General features: G+C 43.3%; 1 protein-coding gene across 1 annotated transcript in view; it reads right to left on the bottom strand.

The window, feature by feature from the left end:
* LOC120018333 (neprilysin-like) overlaps positions 1–15,593 on the bottom strand; it is a 54,170-nt gene that overhangs the window by 28,858 nt on the left and 9,719 nt on the right. Inside the window, exons 3-4 of the mRNA XM_038961469.1 lie at positions 6,388–6,423; positions 6,120–6,281 (exon numbers count right to left, since the gene is read on the bottom strand). Of these exons, the coding sequence (XP_038817397.1) occupies positions 6,120–6,281; positions 6,388–6,423 (198 nt within the window). The remainder of the gene's footprint in view (positions 1–6,119; positions 6,282–6,387; positions 6,424–15,593) is intronic.

The raw sequence follows: 15,593 nt of genomic DNA, 5'->3' as shown, positions 1-15,593 counted from the left end.
AAAACCAATACCCTCTCCAATTTGCATACTGCCTCAACAGATGACGCAATCTCTATTGCACTCCACACTGCCCTTTCACACCTGGACAAAAGGAACACCTACAGTTGAAGTCGGAAGTTTACATACACCTTAGCCAAATACATTTAAACTCAGTTTCACAATTCCTGACATTTAATCCTAGTAAAAATGCCCTGTTTTAGGTCAGTTAGGATCACCACTTTATTTTAAGAATGTGAAATGTCAGAATAATAGTAGCGAATTATTTATTTCAGCTTTTATTTCTTTCATCACATTCCCAGTGGGTCAAAAGTTTAAATACACTCAATTAGCATTTGGTAGAATTGCCTTTAAATTGTTTAACTTGGGTCAAACGTTTTGGGTAGCCTTACACAAGCTTCCCACAATAAGTTGGGTGAATGTTGGCCCATTCCTCCTGACAGAGCTGGTGTAACTGAGTCAGGTTTGTAGGCCTCCTTGCTCGCACACGCCTTTTCAGTTCTGCCCACATATTTTCTATAGGATTGAGGTCAGGGCTTTGTGATGGCCACTCCAATACCTTGACTTTGTTGTCCTTAAACCATTTTGCCACAACTTTGGAAGTATGCTTGGGGTAATTTTACATTTGGAAGACCCATTTGTGACCAAGCTTTAACTTCCTGACTGATGTCTTGAGATGTTGCTTCAATATATCCACCTAATTTTCTATCCTCATGATGCCATCTATTTTGTGAAGTGCACCAATCCCTCCTGCAGCAAAGCACCCTCACAACATGCTGCTGCCACCCCCGTGCGTCACAGTTGGGATGGTGTTCTTCGGCTTGCAAGCGTCCCCTTTTTTCCTCCAAACATAACAATGGTCATTATGGCCAAACAGTTATATTTGTTTCATCAGACCAGAGGACATTTCTCTAAAAAGTATGATCTTTGTCCCCATGTGCAGTTGCAAACCGTAGTCTGGCTTTTTTATGGTGGTTTTGGAGCAGTGGCTTCCTCCTTGCTGAGCAGCCTTTCATGTTATGTCGATATAGGACTCGTTTTACTGTGGATATAGATACTTTTGTACTAGGATTGATTTGCACTTTTGCAAAAAAGTACGTTCATCTCTAGGAGACAGAACGCATCTCTTTTCTGAGCAGTATGACGGCTGCGTAGTCCCATGGTGTTTATACTTGTGTACTATTGTTTGTACAGATGAACGTGGTACCTTCAGACATTTGGAAATTGCTCCCAAGGATGAACCAGACTTGTAGAGGTCTACAATTTCTTTTGAGGTCTTGGCTGATTTTTGATTTTCCCACTATGTCAAGCAAAGTGGGACTGAGTTTGAAGGTAGGCCTTGAAATACATCCATAAGTAAACCTACAATTGACTCAAATGATGCCAACTAGCCTATCAGAAGTTTCTAAAGCCATGACATCATTTTCTGGAATTTTCCAAGCTGTTTAAAGGCACAGTCAACTTAGTGTATGTAAACTCCTGACCCACTGGCATTGTGATACACTGAATTATAAGTGAAATAATCTGTCTATAATCAATTTTTGGAAAAATGGCTTGTGTCATGCAAAGTAGATGTCCTAACCGACTTGCAAAAAATAGTGATTGAAAAACTAGTTTTAATGACTCCAACCTAAGTGCATGTGAACTTCAGACTTCAACTGTATGTGAGAATGCTGTTCATTGACTACACCTCAGCGTTCAACACCATAGTGCCCTCAAAGCGTATCACTAAGCTAAGGACCCTGGGACTAAACACCTCCCTCTGCAACTGGATCCGGGACTTCCTGACGGGCCGCTCCCAAGTGGTAAGGATAGGTAACAACACATCCGCCATGCTGATCCTCAACACGGGGACCCCTCAGGGGTACGTGCTCAATCCCCTCCTGTACTCCCTGTTCACTCATGACTGCATGGCCAGGCACAACACCAACATTAAGTTTGCCGATGACACAACAGTGGTAGGCCTGATCATCGACAACGATGAGACCGCCTATAGGGAGGAGATCAGAGACCTGGCCGCATGGTGCCAGGATAACAACCTCTCCCTCAACGTGATCAAGACTAAGGAGATGATTGTGAACTACAGGAACAGGAGGACCGAGCATGCCCCCATTGTCATCGACAGAGCTGTAGTGGAACAGATTGAGAGCTTCAAGTTCCTTGGCGTCCACATCAACAAACTATCATGGTCCAAGCATACCAAGACAGTTGTGAAGAGGGCACGATGATAATGATTTGGCATGGTTCCTCAGATCCTCAAAAAGGTCTACAGCTGCACCATCGAGAGCATCCTAACTGGTTGCATCACTGCCTGGTATGGCAACTGCTCAGCAGCCGACCACAAGGCGCTACAGAGGGTAGTGCGTACGGCCTAGTACATTACTGGGGCCAAACTTCCTGCCATCCAGGACCTATATACAGGGCGGTGTCAGAGGAAGGGCCTAAAAATTGTCAAAGATTCTAGCCACCCGAGGCATACTGTTCACTCTGCTACCGCACGGCAAGCGGTACTTGAGCGCCAAGTCTAGGTCCAAAAGGCTCCTTAACAGCTTCCATCACCAAGCCATTAGACTGCTAAACAGTTAATTGAGTGGCTACCCAGACTATTTGCATCAACCCCCTTTTTTTTTTTACGCTGCTGCTACTCGCTGTTTATTATCTATGCAGTAATTTTAACCCTACATTTACCTTGACTCACCTGCAACTCCACACATGTTTACATTTAGTAGACAATCTTATCCAGAGAGACTTAGAGGAGCAATTGTAGTTAAGTGCCTTGCTCAAGGGCACATCAGATGTTTGGGCTCGGGATTCGAACCAGCGACCTTTAAGTTACTGACCCAACACTCGTAACCGTTAGACTACCGACTCCCTGTATATAGCTTCTTTATTATTATTTTAATTGTGCTACTTATTTTATTACTTTTTTTGCTAATATTTTCTTAAAAAATATTCATTGTTGGTTAAGGGCTTGTAAGTAAGCATTTCATGGTAAGGTTGTATTCGGCGAATTTGACAAATTTACATAACAAAAAAATAAACGTCCTCTCACTGTCAACTGCGTTTATTTTTAGCAAACTTACCATGTGTAAATATTTGTATGAACATGACAAGATTCAACAACTGAGACATAAACTGAACAAGTTCCACAGACATCTGACTAACAGAAATTGAATAATGTGTCCCTGAACAAAGGGGGGGGTCAAAATCAAAAGTAACAGTCAGTATCTGGTGTGGCCACTAGCTGCATTAAGTACTGCAGTGCATCTCCTCATGGACTGCAACAGACTTGCCAGTTCTTGCTGTGAGATGTTACCCCACTCTTCCACTAAGGCACCTGGAAGTTCCCGGACATTTCTGGGGGGGAAATGGCCCTAGCCCTCACCCTATGATCCAACAGGTCCCAGACGTGCTCAATGGGATTGAGATCCGGGCTCTTCGCTGGCCATGGCAGAACACTGACATTCCTATCTTGCAGGAAATCATGCACAGAATGAGCAGTATGGCTGGCGGCATTGTCATGCTGGAGGGTCATGTCAGGATGAGCCTGCAGGAAGGGTACCACATAAGGGAGGAGGATGTCTTCCCTGTAACGCACAGCATTGAGATTGCCTGCAATAACAACAAGCTCAGTCCGATGATGCTGTGACACACCGCCCCAGACCATGACGGTACCTCCACCTCCAAATCGATTCCGCTCCAGAGTACAGGCCTCGGTGTAACGCTCATTCCTTTGACGATAAACGCGAATCCGACCATCACCCCTGGTGACACAAAACCGCGACTCGTCAGTGAAGAGCATTTTTTGCCAGTCCTGTCTGGTCCAGAGATGGTGGGTTTGTGCCCATAGGCGACGTTGTTCCCGGTGATGTCTGGTGAGGACCTGCCTTACAACAGGCCTACAAGCCCTCAGTCCAGCCTCTCTCAGCCTATTGCGAACAGTCTGAGCACTGTTGGAGGGATTGTGCATTCCTGGTGTAACTCGTGCAGTTGTTGCCATCCTGTACCTGTCCCGCAGGTGTGATGTTCAGATGTACCGGTCCTGTGCAGGTGTTGTTACACGTGGTCTGCCACTGCGAGGACGATCGGCTGTCCCTCTTGTAGCGCGGTCTTCGGTGTCTCAAAGTACAGACATTGTAGTCCTCATGCCTCCTTGCAGCATGCCTAAGGCACGTTCACGCATATGAGCAGGGACCCTGGGCATCTTTATTTTGTTGTTTTTCAGAGTCCGTAGAAAGGCCTCTTTAGTGTCCTAAGTTTTCACAACTGTGACCTTAAGACACTAACGGGTTACAGACGGTAGGCAATTAACGACCGTTCCAGAGGTGCATGTTCATTAATTGTATATGGTTCATTGAACAAGCATGGGAAACAGTGTTTAAACCCTTTACAATGAAGATCTGTGAAGTTATTTGGATTTTTACGACTTATCTTTGAAAGACAGGGTCCTGAAAAAGGGACGTTTCTTTTTTTGCTGAGTTTACAATTTGATTTGGTGCAGTGACATCCATATATCCAATGTAAATCAGACAGACCAAGCCCCCACCACCACCCAATCCTTCAGGTGTAAGGGAAGCCTTCCTGTAAATCTACTGTCAAGATGGTGCTAACCAGATGGTGTTAAAAGCCTCCAACTATTCTAAGGTCGGGATTTCAGATGACGCTTTGTCCTCTATGCACCTTTCTTTTTTTTTGTATGTTCCTGCGTTGGCAGTAAACACTGCAGATAGATGACACCATTAACCACCGTGACTATTCCTAGAGACCCAGTTTTTCCTTGAAGGACAAGCTGCTTTAACCCCAGTAAATCCTCCAACCACACAAACCCTAGCCCGCACTCCTACCTCCCTGGCCAACAGACCCACACCCAGCCCCCTCTCACTCCTACCTCCCTGGCCAACAGACCCACACCCAGCCCCCTCTCACTCCTACCTCCCTGGCCAACAGACCCACACCCAGCCCCCTCTCACTCCTACCTCCCTGGCCAACAGACCCACACCCAGCCCCCTCTCACTCCTACCTCCCTGGCCAACAGACCCACACCCCTCACTCCTACCTCCCTGGCCAACAGACCCACACCCAGCCCCCTCACTCCTACCTCCCTGGCCAACAGACCCACACCCAGCCCCCTCACTCCTACCTCCCTGGCCAACAGACCCACACCCAGCCCCCTCACTCCTACCTCCCTGGCCAACAGACCCACACCCAGCCCCCTCACTCCTACCTCCCTGGCCAACAGACCCACACCCAGCCCCCTCACTCCTACCTCCCTGGCCAACAGACCCACACCCAGCCCCCTCACTCCTACCTCCCTGGCCAACAGACCCACACCCAGCCCTCTCACTCCTACCTCCCTGGCCAACAGACCCACACCCCAGCCCCCTCACTCCTACCTCCCTGGCCAACAGACCCACACCCAGCCCCCTCTCACTCCTACCTCCCTGGCCAACAGACCCACACCCAGCCCCCTCTCACTCCTACCTCCCTGGCCAACAGACCCACACCCAGCCCCCTCACTCCTACCTCCCTGGCCAACAGACCCACACCCAGCCCCCTCACTCCTACCTCCCTGGCCAACAGACCCACACCCAGCCCCCTCACTCCTACCTCCCTGGCCAACAGACCCACACCCAGCCCCCTCACTCCTACCTCCCTGGCCAACAGACCCACACCCAGCCCCCTCACTCCTACCTCCCTGGCCAACAGACCCACACCCAGCCCCCTCACTCCTACCTCCCTGGCCAACAGACCCACACCCAGCCCCCTCTCACTCCTACCTCCCTGGCCAACAGACCCACACCCAGCCCCCTCACTCCTACCTCCCTGGCCAACAGACCCACACCCAGCCCCCTCACTCCTACCTCCCTGGCCAACAGACCCACACCCAGCCCCCTCACTCCTACCTCCCTGGCCAACAGACCCACACCCAGCCCTCTCACTCCTACCTCCCTGGCCAACAGACCCACACCCCAGCCCCCTCACTCCTACCTCCCTGGCCAACAGATCCACACCCAGCCCCCTATCACTCCTACCTCCCTGGCCAACAGATCCACACCCAGCTCTCACACCTCCCTGGAAAACTCACTGAATCCAAACTGCGCCAAGCTACAAGACTTTCAAACCTTTCAGGACCACCTCCAGTTCGTCTCGTAGGATGTCGAAGGTGCTGTATCGGGAGCTGGTCTCTGGGATGATGTTCTTCTTCAACCAGCCTCCACAGGCGTACTGGTAGAAGTTGTCACACGGGTCCACATTGGCATCCATGTTCTCTATCAGACGAGACGCTGCACACAGACAAAAACAGCTCATATTCTACCTGTGTGTGTGTGTATATGTGTGTGTGTGTATGTATGTGTGTATGTGTGTGTGTGTGTGTATGTATATATTTACCTGCCTGAGTGCAGTCCGCCGTGGTGCAGACACCATCTAAAAAGGGAAAAAAATAAACCAAACAAGTTTATTCATCACTGCCAACTTAAGAGAATTGTTTTTTTACAACCAAATCTCTATTTTTGATGTAATGGCAAGTTATAGAAGCATCCCAAAACTTTTTGCGATTTCACTTGGTTTTCAAGAGACTCGAGCGATACCTCTGTCCATTCTAGCAGCAGGCTACACGGAGAACGGAACTGCTGGATAGCGGAAAAAGCTCGAGTCGCACAAAAAGCAATGTAATGCTGCGGATTAGGTTCAGAATGACAATTTCATGTGTATAACATCTTAAGGTCTGCATCACCACACTGAGAGCGTTTCTGTTTCTAAAAGGACGGGGTGTTTATGGAGCATTTGTTTAGGTTCTCAGAGCCCCCGTACTGCACAATGAGGAAATGGAAAAAATATATAAATTAAGTGTCCGGACCATTCTATAACATGCCACTTACATCAATAGAGATTTGGTTGTTAAAATATATATATAAAATCTTTTTTTTATTTTTTATTTTTTTATTTTGTATTATACTTTAAGCACTCCAAATATATATTACATCTAGATAAACTGAAGATGGATCACACTGTCACAAACATCAAGGTACTACAGGAAGTAGATGCACATCTAAGTGAACGGAACTGAATGAAAAATGTTTGACTTGATTAAACGGCTGAATGAACATTTGGCTCCTGAGAGCGCTTCATGGTTTATTTGTAATGAATGTTTGGCATAATCTACATATAATCCTTGTTGATCCCCTTCTAGGAAATAACCAGGAGGGAAACCATGAACAGTGCTTTGGTTTCCTGTGCTGTAATGAAGGGATTACAATAGAACAGGGTTCTTGGTGAACATTGTGGTTTTTGCCCTACCACTACACAGCTGATTCAAATAACCAACTCATTATCAAGCTTTGGTCATTTGAGCGGTGTAGTGCCAGGGAAAAAAACATCTCGTTCCTTTTCTCTACTAATATGCTAAAGTTGATACTGATGCTCAATTTTTTTTTAAAGTTACATTTTAAACATGAATTAAATGGTGGGTAGGCTCCAAACCAGACTTGGGGTAAATAATTACCCTTTCAGGCTGTTTGTCTGTCACTCATTAGCTGCGTTTACACAGGCAGCCCAAAACTGACCTTTTTTTTCACTAATTGGTCTTTGACCAATCAGATCAGCTCTGAAAAAGATCTGATGTGGAAAACTCTGCAGTGATTGGTCAAAAGACCAATAAGTGTAAAATAAAAATAAAAAATCTGAATTCAGCTGCCTGTGTGTTAGCACTATCGACTCCTAGGGACGTCCCTAACCTTGACCAAATGTTCACGCTGCATTTTTGGATCCGCCTTCTGTGGCTAATTTCTGTTTTGATGATCACAAAATGATCACCCCACACACACTGTTCTGTCCTCCTCAGGCTGTGTTCAACCGTAATTAGACAGACAAACTCTATGTCAAGAGTCAGGATTAGGCTTTCTCCAAACCTCCAGTATTTAATGAAATGGTGTGAAACTTCAAAGAATACAGAATAATGCAATGAACATACAGCTCAGACATTACCCATGGTGCAACATAACGTACAATAGAATGCTTAGGTAAAAGCTGTATCCAATAAGCATATTGAAATGAACAATGTTCTAAATTCAAAACACTGCCCAAATAGACCTGTATGCTTGCGTAAGGCATGAAGAGATCAGATAGCATCACTTGCTAAATGTGCCAAAGTCCCACTGTGGCTATGCAAAGTTACAGCAAAACCATGCACAATTACATAGAAAAAAAATTAACTAATGTCCCTTGTCTGTCACGAATGTTGACTAAAATTACATTTGAATTTATTCTACCGATTGTTTGTGGTGTTTGTCCTTCAGTGGGTTGAAATTTGAGACAAAATATCCACAGGAAAGCATAATTAAACTGACTTAAATCAAGATTTGTTTGCTTGTGCACAAGATGATACACGCAGTCTTGCAGGCGATGCATACCACCCGCAAGTCTTGCAGGCAATGCATACCACCCGCAGTCTTGCAGGTGTTTACGCGCTCTAAGTTTGGTAAATAATACTTTCCTGTGGATATTTCTTTTCAAATTTTAACCAACTGAAGGACCAACTGCACAGACAACCGGTAGAGTAAGTTCAAAATGTAATTATATTCAACATTCTGGCTTGAAAAAGGAAACTTTCCAAAGTTTTGCAGTGCTTTGTTGTTTCAGACTGAATCCCAAGAATTGGTATCACAGTCTGATTTATTAGGCAAGCTGCTACTCAGCAAAACTACTGACATAAAACCCAAACAACATCCTCTGTAGAAAATAACTTCTGATATAGCAAGATGAACATACAGACAACGTGTTAGACTCACAGACAATGCTTTCGCAGGCAGACACAACAAGGATGGCTAGAGATACTCCGGAGTACATGTTCCTGTGATCAAATGTGGTCAACTGATCCCAAAGGAGCACACAAGAAAGTACCATAGAATAAATGCGGTTAACAAGGTGTAGTAGAACAAACATCGAGCAGGTGGCGCTAAAAACCGCAACACCATAATGAGGCAGAACACGCACAGCGACGCACACAGAGCGGTGTGGCGACTCGTCTGGTAAACTAGCTCCCTGTTTGCATCCTGCCTGCTGTGACTGTTTAAAAAAATGGATCCACTTTAGTAGGCTGGGCAAGATTTCTGAACTATTATCAAAATCAATAAGCCAAAGCATGTTTTGGGGCTCATTCAGTGGCTTTTTAACCATATTTTTTGCTTAAAAAAGGGCAATACCAATGTCTACCACGGGCGGCTGGTGACACCTTAATAGGGGAGGGTGGGCACAGAGTAATAATATATGCCATTTAGCAGATGCTTTTATCCAAAGCGCCTTATGACTTCTAGAAGTGACTGCATCCATTTTAAGGATGGTTAGTCCCAAGAATTGAACCAACTATCCTGACGTTACAAAATCCGTGCTCTACCATCACCACGCTTGACTGTTGGTATGAGGTTCTTACTGTGGAAGGCAGTGTTTGGCTTTCACCAGACATAATGGGACCCATGTCCTCCAAAAAGTTGCCAAAAAGCACCTGGAAGCTTCTGGATGATCATCAAGACTCTTGGAAGAATGTTCTATGGACAGATGAGTCAAAGAATAACTTTTTGGACAAAATGGGTCCCATTATGCCTGGCCAAAACCAAACACTGCATTCCACAGTAAGAACCTTATAACAAATGGTCAAGCATGGTGGTGGTAGTGTGATGTTTGGGGATGCTTTGCTGCCTCTGGACAACTTGCCTTAATAAAAAGGAACCATGAATTCTGGTCTGTAACAGAGAATATCAGGTCATCTGTCGGTGAGCTGAAGCGCAGCAAGACAATAATCCAAAAACACACAATCAAGTCTACATGAAAATGACTAAAAAGCAACACATTTGATGTTTTGGAATGGCCTAGTCAAAGTCCAGACCTAATCCCTATTGAGATGTTGTGGCAGGACATGAAACAAGCCGTGTATGCTTGAGAAAAAAAAACTAAAAGGTTCTGCATGGAAAAGTGGGCAAAAGTTCCTCCACAGCGACATGAGAAACTGATCAACAACTACAGGAAAGTGTTTAGTTGGAGTCATTACACCTAAAGGTGGCACAACCAGTAATTGAGTGTAAGGGGGAGAGAAGAAAAAAAAAGGGGCATTGGGTGTTACATATTTCATAAACAAAGTTCTGCATGTAATTGTTGTGATATTTGTTCACTCAGGTTCTCTTTATCTAATATTAGGTTGTGTGTTGAAGATCTGATAACTTTCAGTATCAAAAATAAGCAAAAGTAGAGAAAATTTGAAAGTGGGCAAATACTTTTTCACAGCATTGTACATCTACCTCTGTGCCAGATGTGGTTTACTATGGAGTCCATATTTTCAGCTCGGACCCACACCACTATTATACAGAGAGATCATTTTTCATTCCTCCATACTAACAGACATCGTAAATAGTGTTTTTTTTGTGGTAACGTTCCTTAAAGTTCTACAATTTCAGAAGAATAAAATAAAAGGGTTTCAAAAATGATGACATTTTTACCCATTGGCACTTTTATGGTTAAATAGAACCCTGTTGAAATCATTTATTTTCATAAAACATAACTCGATTTTATAGCCCAGTGTCAAAACACCAAATTCATAATCAATATACTGAAATAGGTTATAATTTGAAAACGTGACATAAAAATGACTACACATACAGGTGTCTCACTTGTGTTCAGATGACTTCCTGTAATCAACGTACTCCTCGCCTCATTAGTTCGCTTTCGAGCTGGGGCGATCGGCAAAGAGGCTCGAGGAGGGCGGTCACTTGTGTTTTTGAGGCAGAGGTCCCGAGTTCACGCCAGGTATGGGATGGGTTTGAGATACAGTGCTCCTCGCTAAGCAAGCAGTGTGATGTCTTTTACACATGCAAATTAAAATCACATTGATATTGTATTGAAAATCAATGGAACAGGGACAATTTGCTGCTGCTACTCTTTTAAAAAACAGACAAACCACAAAGAGCTTGGGTATACTAAATATATACTACACAACCTGTAGTGGTCGTCTCCTTCTGGGACAATTTTTACAGCATATGGTCAATACGAATAAGGAAACGCAACACTTTTTTTGATGGGAGAATTTCAACAAATCACAGGTAGTTCTAAATAGGGACAGGTGTTGGCTCCCATTGGACTGATAGCTTGACTGTCAAATCCGACTATTTGTTTGTGGCCAACTACTTTTATAATGAGCTGATTTCTCCTTGCCATTTGAGTTTGAAAATGACAACAGCGCTGCCACGGAGAGTCGCGTATGAAAAATCAACGGTACTTAACCAAAGACATGAATTTGTTTTAAAGAAAACATTTTAGGGTCATCGTGAGGACTATAACGGTTTACATTAATATCACCACTCTGATGTAAAAAAAAAAATGAATTTAAAAAAAGGATGTGTAATACAGTAATACAGTTTTGTAGTGAAAATGAGCTTGCAAAATATATCATGAACAAAACAAAAAAAACATGTAAAGTGTTCCATGTTTCATGAGCTGAAATTAAAAAAATCCCCAAAATGTTTCATACGCACAAAAAGCTTATTTCTCTCAGATTTTGTTAACATCCCTGTTAGTGAGCATTTCTCCTTTGCCAAGATAATCCATCCACCTGACAGGTGTGGCACATCAAAAAGCTGATTAAACAGCATAATCATTACACAGGTGCACCTTGTGCTGGGGATAATAAAATGTGCAGTTGTCACACAACGCATTGGCACAGATGCCTCAAGTTGAGGGAGTGTGCAATTGAAATGCTGACTGCAGGAATGTCCACCAGAGCTGTTGCCAGAAAATGTAATGATAATTTCTCTACCATAAACTGCCTCCAACGTCGTTTTAGAGAATTTGGCAGTACGTCCAAATCGGCCTCACAAATGCAGACCATGTGTAACCACGCCAGCTCAGGACATCCATATCAGTACTGAGGATTATTTTGGTCTTCAATAAAGCCCTTTTGCGGGGAAAAACACATTCTGATTGCTCCCTAGTGGGTGGGCCTGGCTGCCAAGTGGGTGGACCTATGCCCTCCTCTATGTACCTCTACCCAGTCATGTGAAATCCATAGATTAGGGCCTAATACATTTATTTCAATTGACTGATTTTCTTATGTGAACTGTAACGCAGTAAAATCTTTGAAATTGTTGCGTTTATATTTTTGTTACGTATAATAACTAGAAAATGTCCACATTAGGGAAATTATCGCAATGTATAATATTTATTGCTATATAAAATTACAACAATAAAAAAAAAAAAATTATGGACAGCTACTTTACATTAGCGGCAGGGTTCTAGACAATTTTCTTCCAGAGACTTGTAGGACAACTAAGATGGTAGCCTATGAAACTAAGATGGTAGCCTAAGAAACTAAGATGGTAGCCTATGATTAAAAAAGTAAGCTATTTCATCTAACATATCCAGGAAATGCTGATTTATATTGATGTGCAACCTGTCAAAATAGGATCCAGTATTATCAGAAAAAAAATGTTGCTCTTCAGAGAATTTTCCGCCATCTTTGTGCATATTGGCCGGTAGGCTATATTATACACTACCTGAGGAAGCGGGAACTCAAAACAATTAGCTAGATTGCTAAATCTAAATATGATATTGTTGCTATATAGCCACGATGGCTAATTGATTAATCTAAAAATGTAGGCGTATGTCCTACAAAGACTTTCCAGCAATAGTCCTAGGTGACCTACTCACTGCAAAATGGCATGCTCTGCCCCACTCTGCGGATGCATCAAAACCACACTAGGCTACAGCCGACTCCGGTTGTGAAGTGGTACTCACAGAAAGCTCTCTGTAACTAGAACAACAGTAGTTGCTTTGAAAACTGTATTTTTCCCCACAATTGCATTTGAGCAAAGGTCATACGCTTGTTTCTTCTCATAATGCATCTCTCCCTCCTCTGTGAGCACAATGGGGAGAGGGAGTGAGAGTGGCTCACTCACACAGCAGCCGACAGTGAAACAGGGACAAGGCTGATACTTTCATAGCAGGCATCATCAACGCTCCATATGCTATTAATGGTGTTAACCGAATTATGTTTTTAAATCTACAGGAACATTATGTAGCAAAATAACAGAAAATTCCCGACATACTTCAGTAAGAAGGTAACGTCTGTAATTGTCAGTTAATCTGAGACTTGTCAGAACCTGGCTATGGGATGCAGGGGGAAAAGTGAGAGGTTGGAGCGAGACAACAAATTCAAAGACAGCCTATTTCTCTGTCCTCAAGGGGAGAGAGAGAGAGAGACAAATAACTAGACTGTTTACTATTAAACTCCACACTAATGTTGTTTTACATTTCACAAAGCAGTTTGTGTTTCTTAACCAGGCAAAGCTAAAGAGTAGGCTGGTGACTGGTGGTTTCAGATGAGCCTGCCTGTCCACACTCATTGCTTGCTCACCAGCTGATGTATGCTGCATGTGCCAGGTGTGGAGCGTCTTTTCCACTGCTAGAGAACAGAACCCATCGCTGCTGTGCACACACAGTGCTAATATTCTGCTTATCATTGTAGCCTATCCAGTAAAAGTGCAAATAGTCACGAGAAGTAGATCTGAGTCGCCAATGGTCGAGAATTACGACCTGGCTTCCACAATGACCTGACCACAACCCAATTGAGATGGTTTGGGATGAGTTGGACCGCAGAGTGAAGGAAAAGCAGCCAAGAAGTGCTTAGTATGTGGGAACTCCTTCAAGACTGTTGGAAAATAATTCCAGGTGAAGCTGGTTGAGAGAATGCAAAGAGTGTGCAAAGCAGTCATCAAGGCACAAGGTGGCCACTTTGAAGAAACTAAAAAATATATTTTGATTTGTTTAACACTTTCTTGGTTACTACATGATTCCATGTGTTATTTCATAGTTTTTTCTGTATTGTATAATAATAGTGAAGACATCAATAGTACAAATAAAAATCCTTGAATAAGTAGGTGTCCAAACTTTTGACTGGTACTGTATATAATAATTCAGTATAAACAATATCGACTTGTCTGTAAAAAACGGTAACCTGCACTAGTATGTCAATGATACTCTTGCTATTGCCCCCACGATTGACCAGGCTCTCTGAACTACAGTCTGTCTTCATTGTATTACAGAAAAACTTGACCTGAAATTAGTATTGAATGCAGGTAAAACTAAGTATATGTTGTTCTCTAGAGCGCATAAAAATAACTTTGATGATTTAAACATATGTACTTTGGGTGTTGTCCATATTGATCGTGTCCGTGCTTATATCTGGATAGATGGAAACGCTGTCTCATAAAAAGCATATTGACCACGGTCCGGCACCTCTCCGAGGTTAGTAGCAGAAAGCAGGTTTTATTTGTGTCCTTCAAGGCAGCTGTCATTGATCACGTTAGTCTGCGTTTCATTTTATATGGCGGTTTGATCGCGGGAGAGGCACTAGTAATGTCTGCAGTTTTCGGTTTGGCCATTTGTTTCAAGTGTATAAGTCTTTAAATACATCTCTTTGCCAAAATTCGTCATCTCTCCATGTCTTATTCGACTAGTAGTTGTTCTGAAATGTTTATTGCTTGCCTACATTTTACTCCCTCTGTTTAATATAACACACAGTCATGAATTATTCATTTCGGGTTGCCTATCCTGACGTGAAGTTTGTTCTATAGAAAGTATTTGACTGATGTGTGCCACAAAGTATTTGACTCTAGTGACAAAATTTAGGAAATTGGAGGGGGGGGGGGGGATTTACAAATTAACCACTAATATGGACGAGTTAGTAAAGAAACAGAATTTTAAAAAATGGGCTTCTTCTATAGAAACAGGTCCTGCCTCTCGCTAAATAGTAGAACGCAGATTATTCAGTCAATGTTCCTATTGGTTCTTGACCATGTCGGCATCATCGACGTGAACACAGCTGCCACTTCATTAAAGCCGTTAGATGCAGTTTATCATAGCGCACTGCGGCTTATTACAGGCTACATTTTGAGTATTCATACCTGCATTCTCTACTAGAAAGTTGGTTGGCCCTCTGATGTCACGTAGGTTGATACAGTGCTATGTTTTCATTTATAAAGCCCTTTTACAAAAAGTCCCACTGTTCGTAATGTCTTTACTAAACTTGAGACATACGAGTCACCACCCATGGTCTGGGGGATGGTTACCTCTGGAAATTATTCTTGGTCTCTACTGAGTTATGCAAATCAGCTTTTAGGTTTTCTTGCACCTCAACATGTTCTTAAATGTGATGTTCTGGTGCCTCTTGGGTAATTCAGAAAGCTGATTGAGGACCTTATTACTGATGAATGTGATGTTCTGGTGCCTCTTGGGTAATTCAGAAAGCTGATTGAGGACCGTATTACTGATGAATGTGATGTTCTGGTGCCTCTGGGTAATTCAGACAGCTGATTGAGGACCTTATTACTGATGAATGTGGTAGTTTAGGACTGTGTTTTTCTTTCAGCATGCATTTTGTATTTATATTGATGTATGCATTTTCTGTCATTTCTGTAATTCAGGGCTCATCTGCAAAATAGACCTTGGTCTCAGTAGGACTCCCTGATAAAAGGTTAAATAAATAAATAGTAGACAGTAGTAGTCAGACAGTAGTAGAACTCTACTGAAGGAAACAGTACTGCTGGTCAGAC

This window comes from Salvelinus namaycush, chromosome 23, assembly GCF_016432855.1.
Source record: "Salvelinus namaycush isolate Seneca chromosome 23, SaNama_1.0, whole genome shotgun sequence".
NCBI lineage: Eukaryota > Metazoa > Chordata > Actinopteri > Salmoniformes > Salmonidae > Salvelinus > Salvelinus namaycush.
The sequence above is the reverse complement of the archived record's forward strand: the minus strand, read 5'-3'. Positions and strand labels throughout refer to the sequence as shown.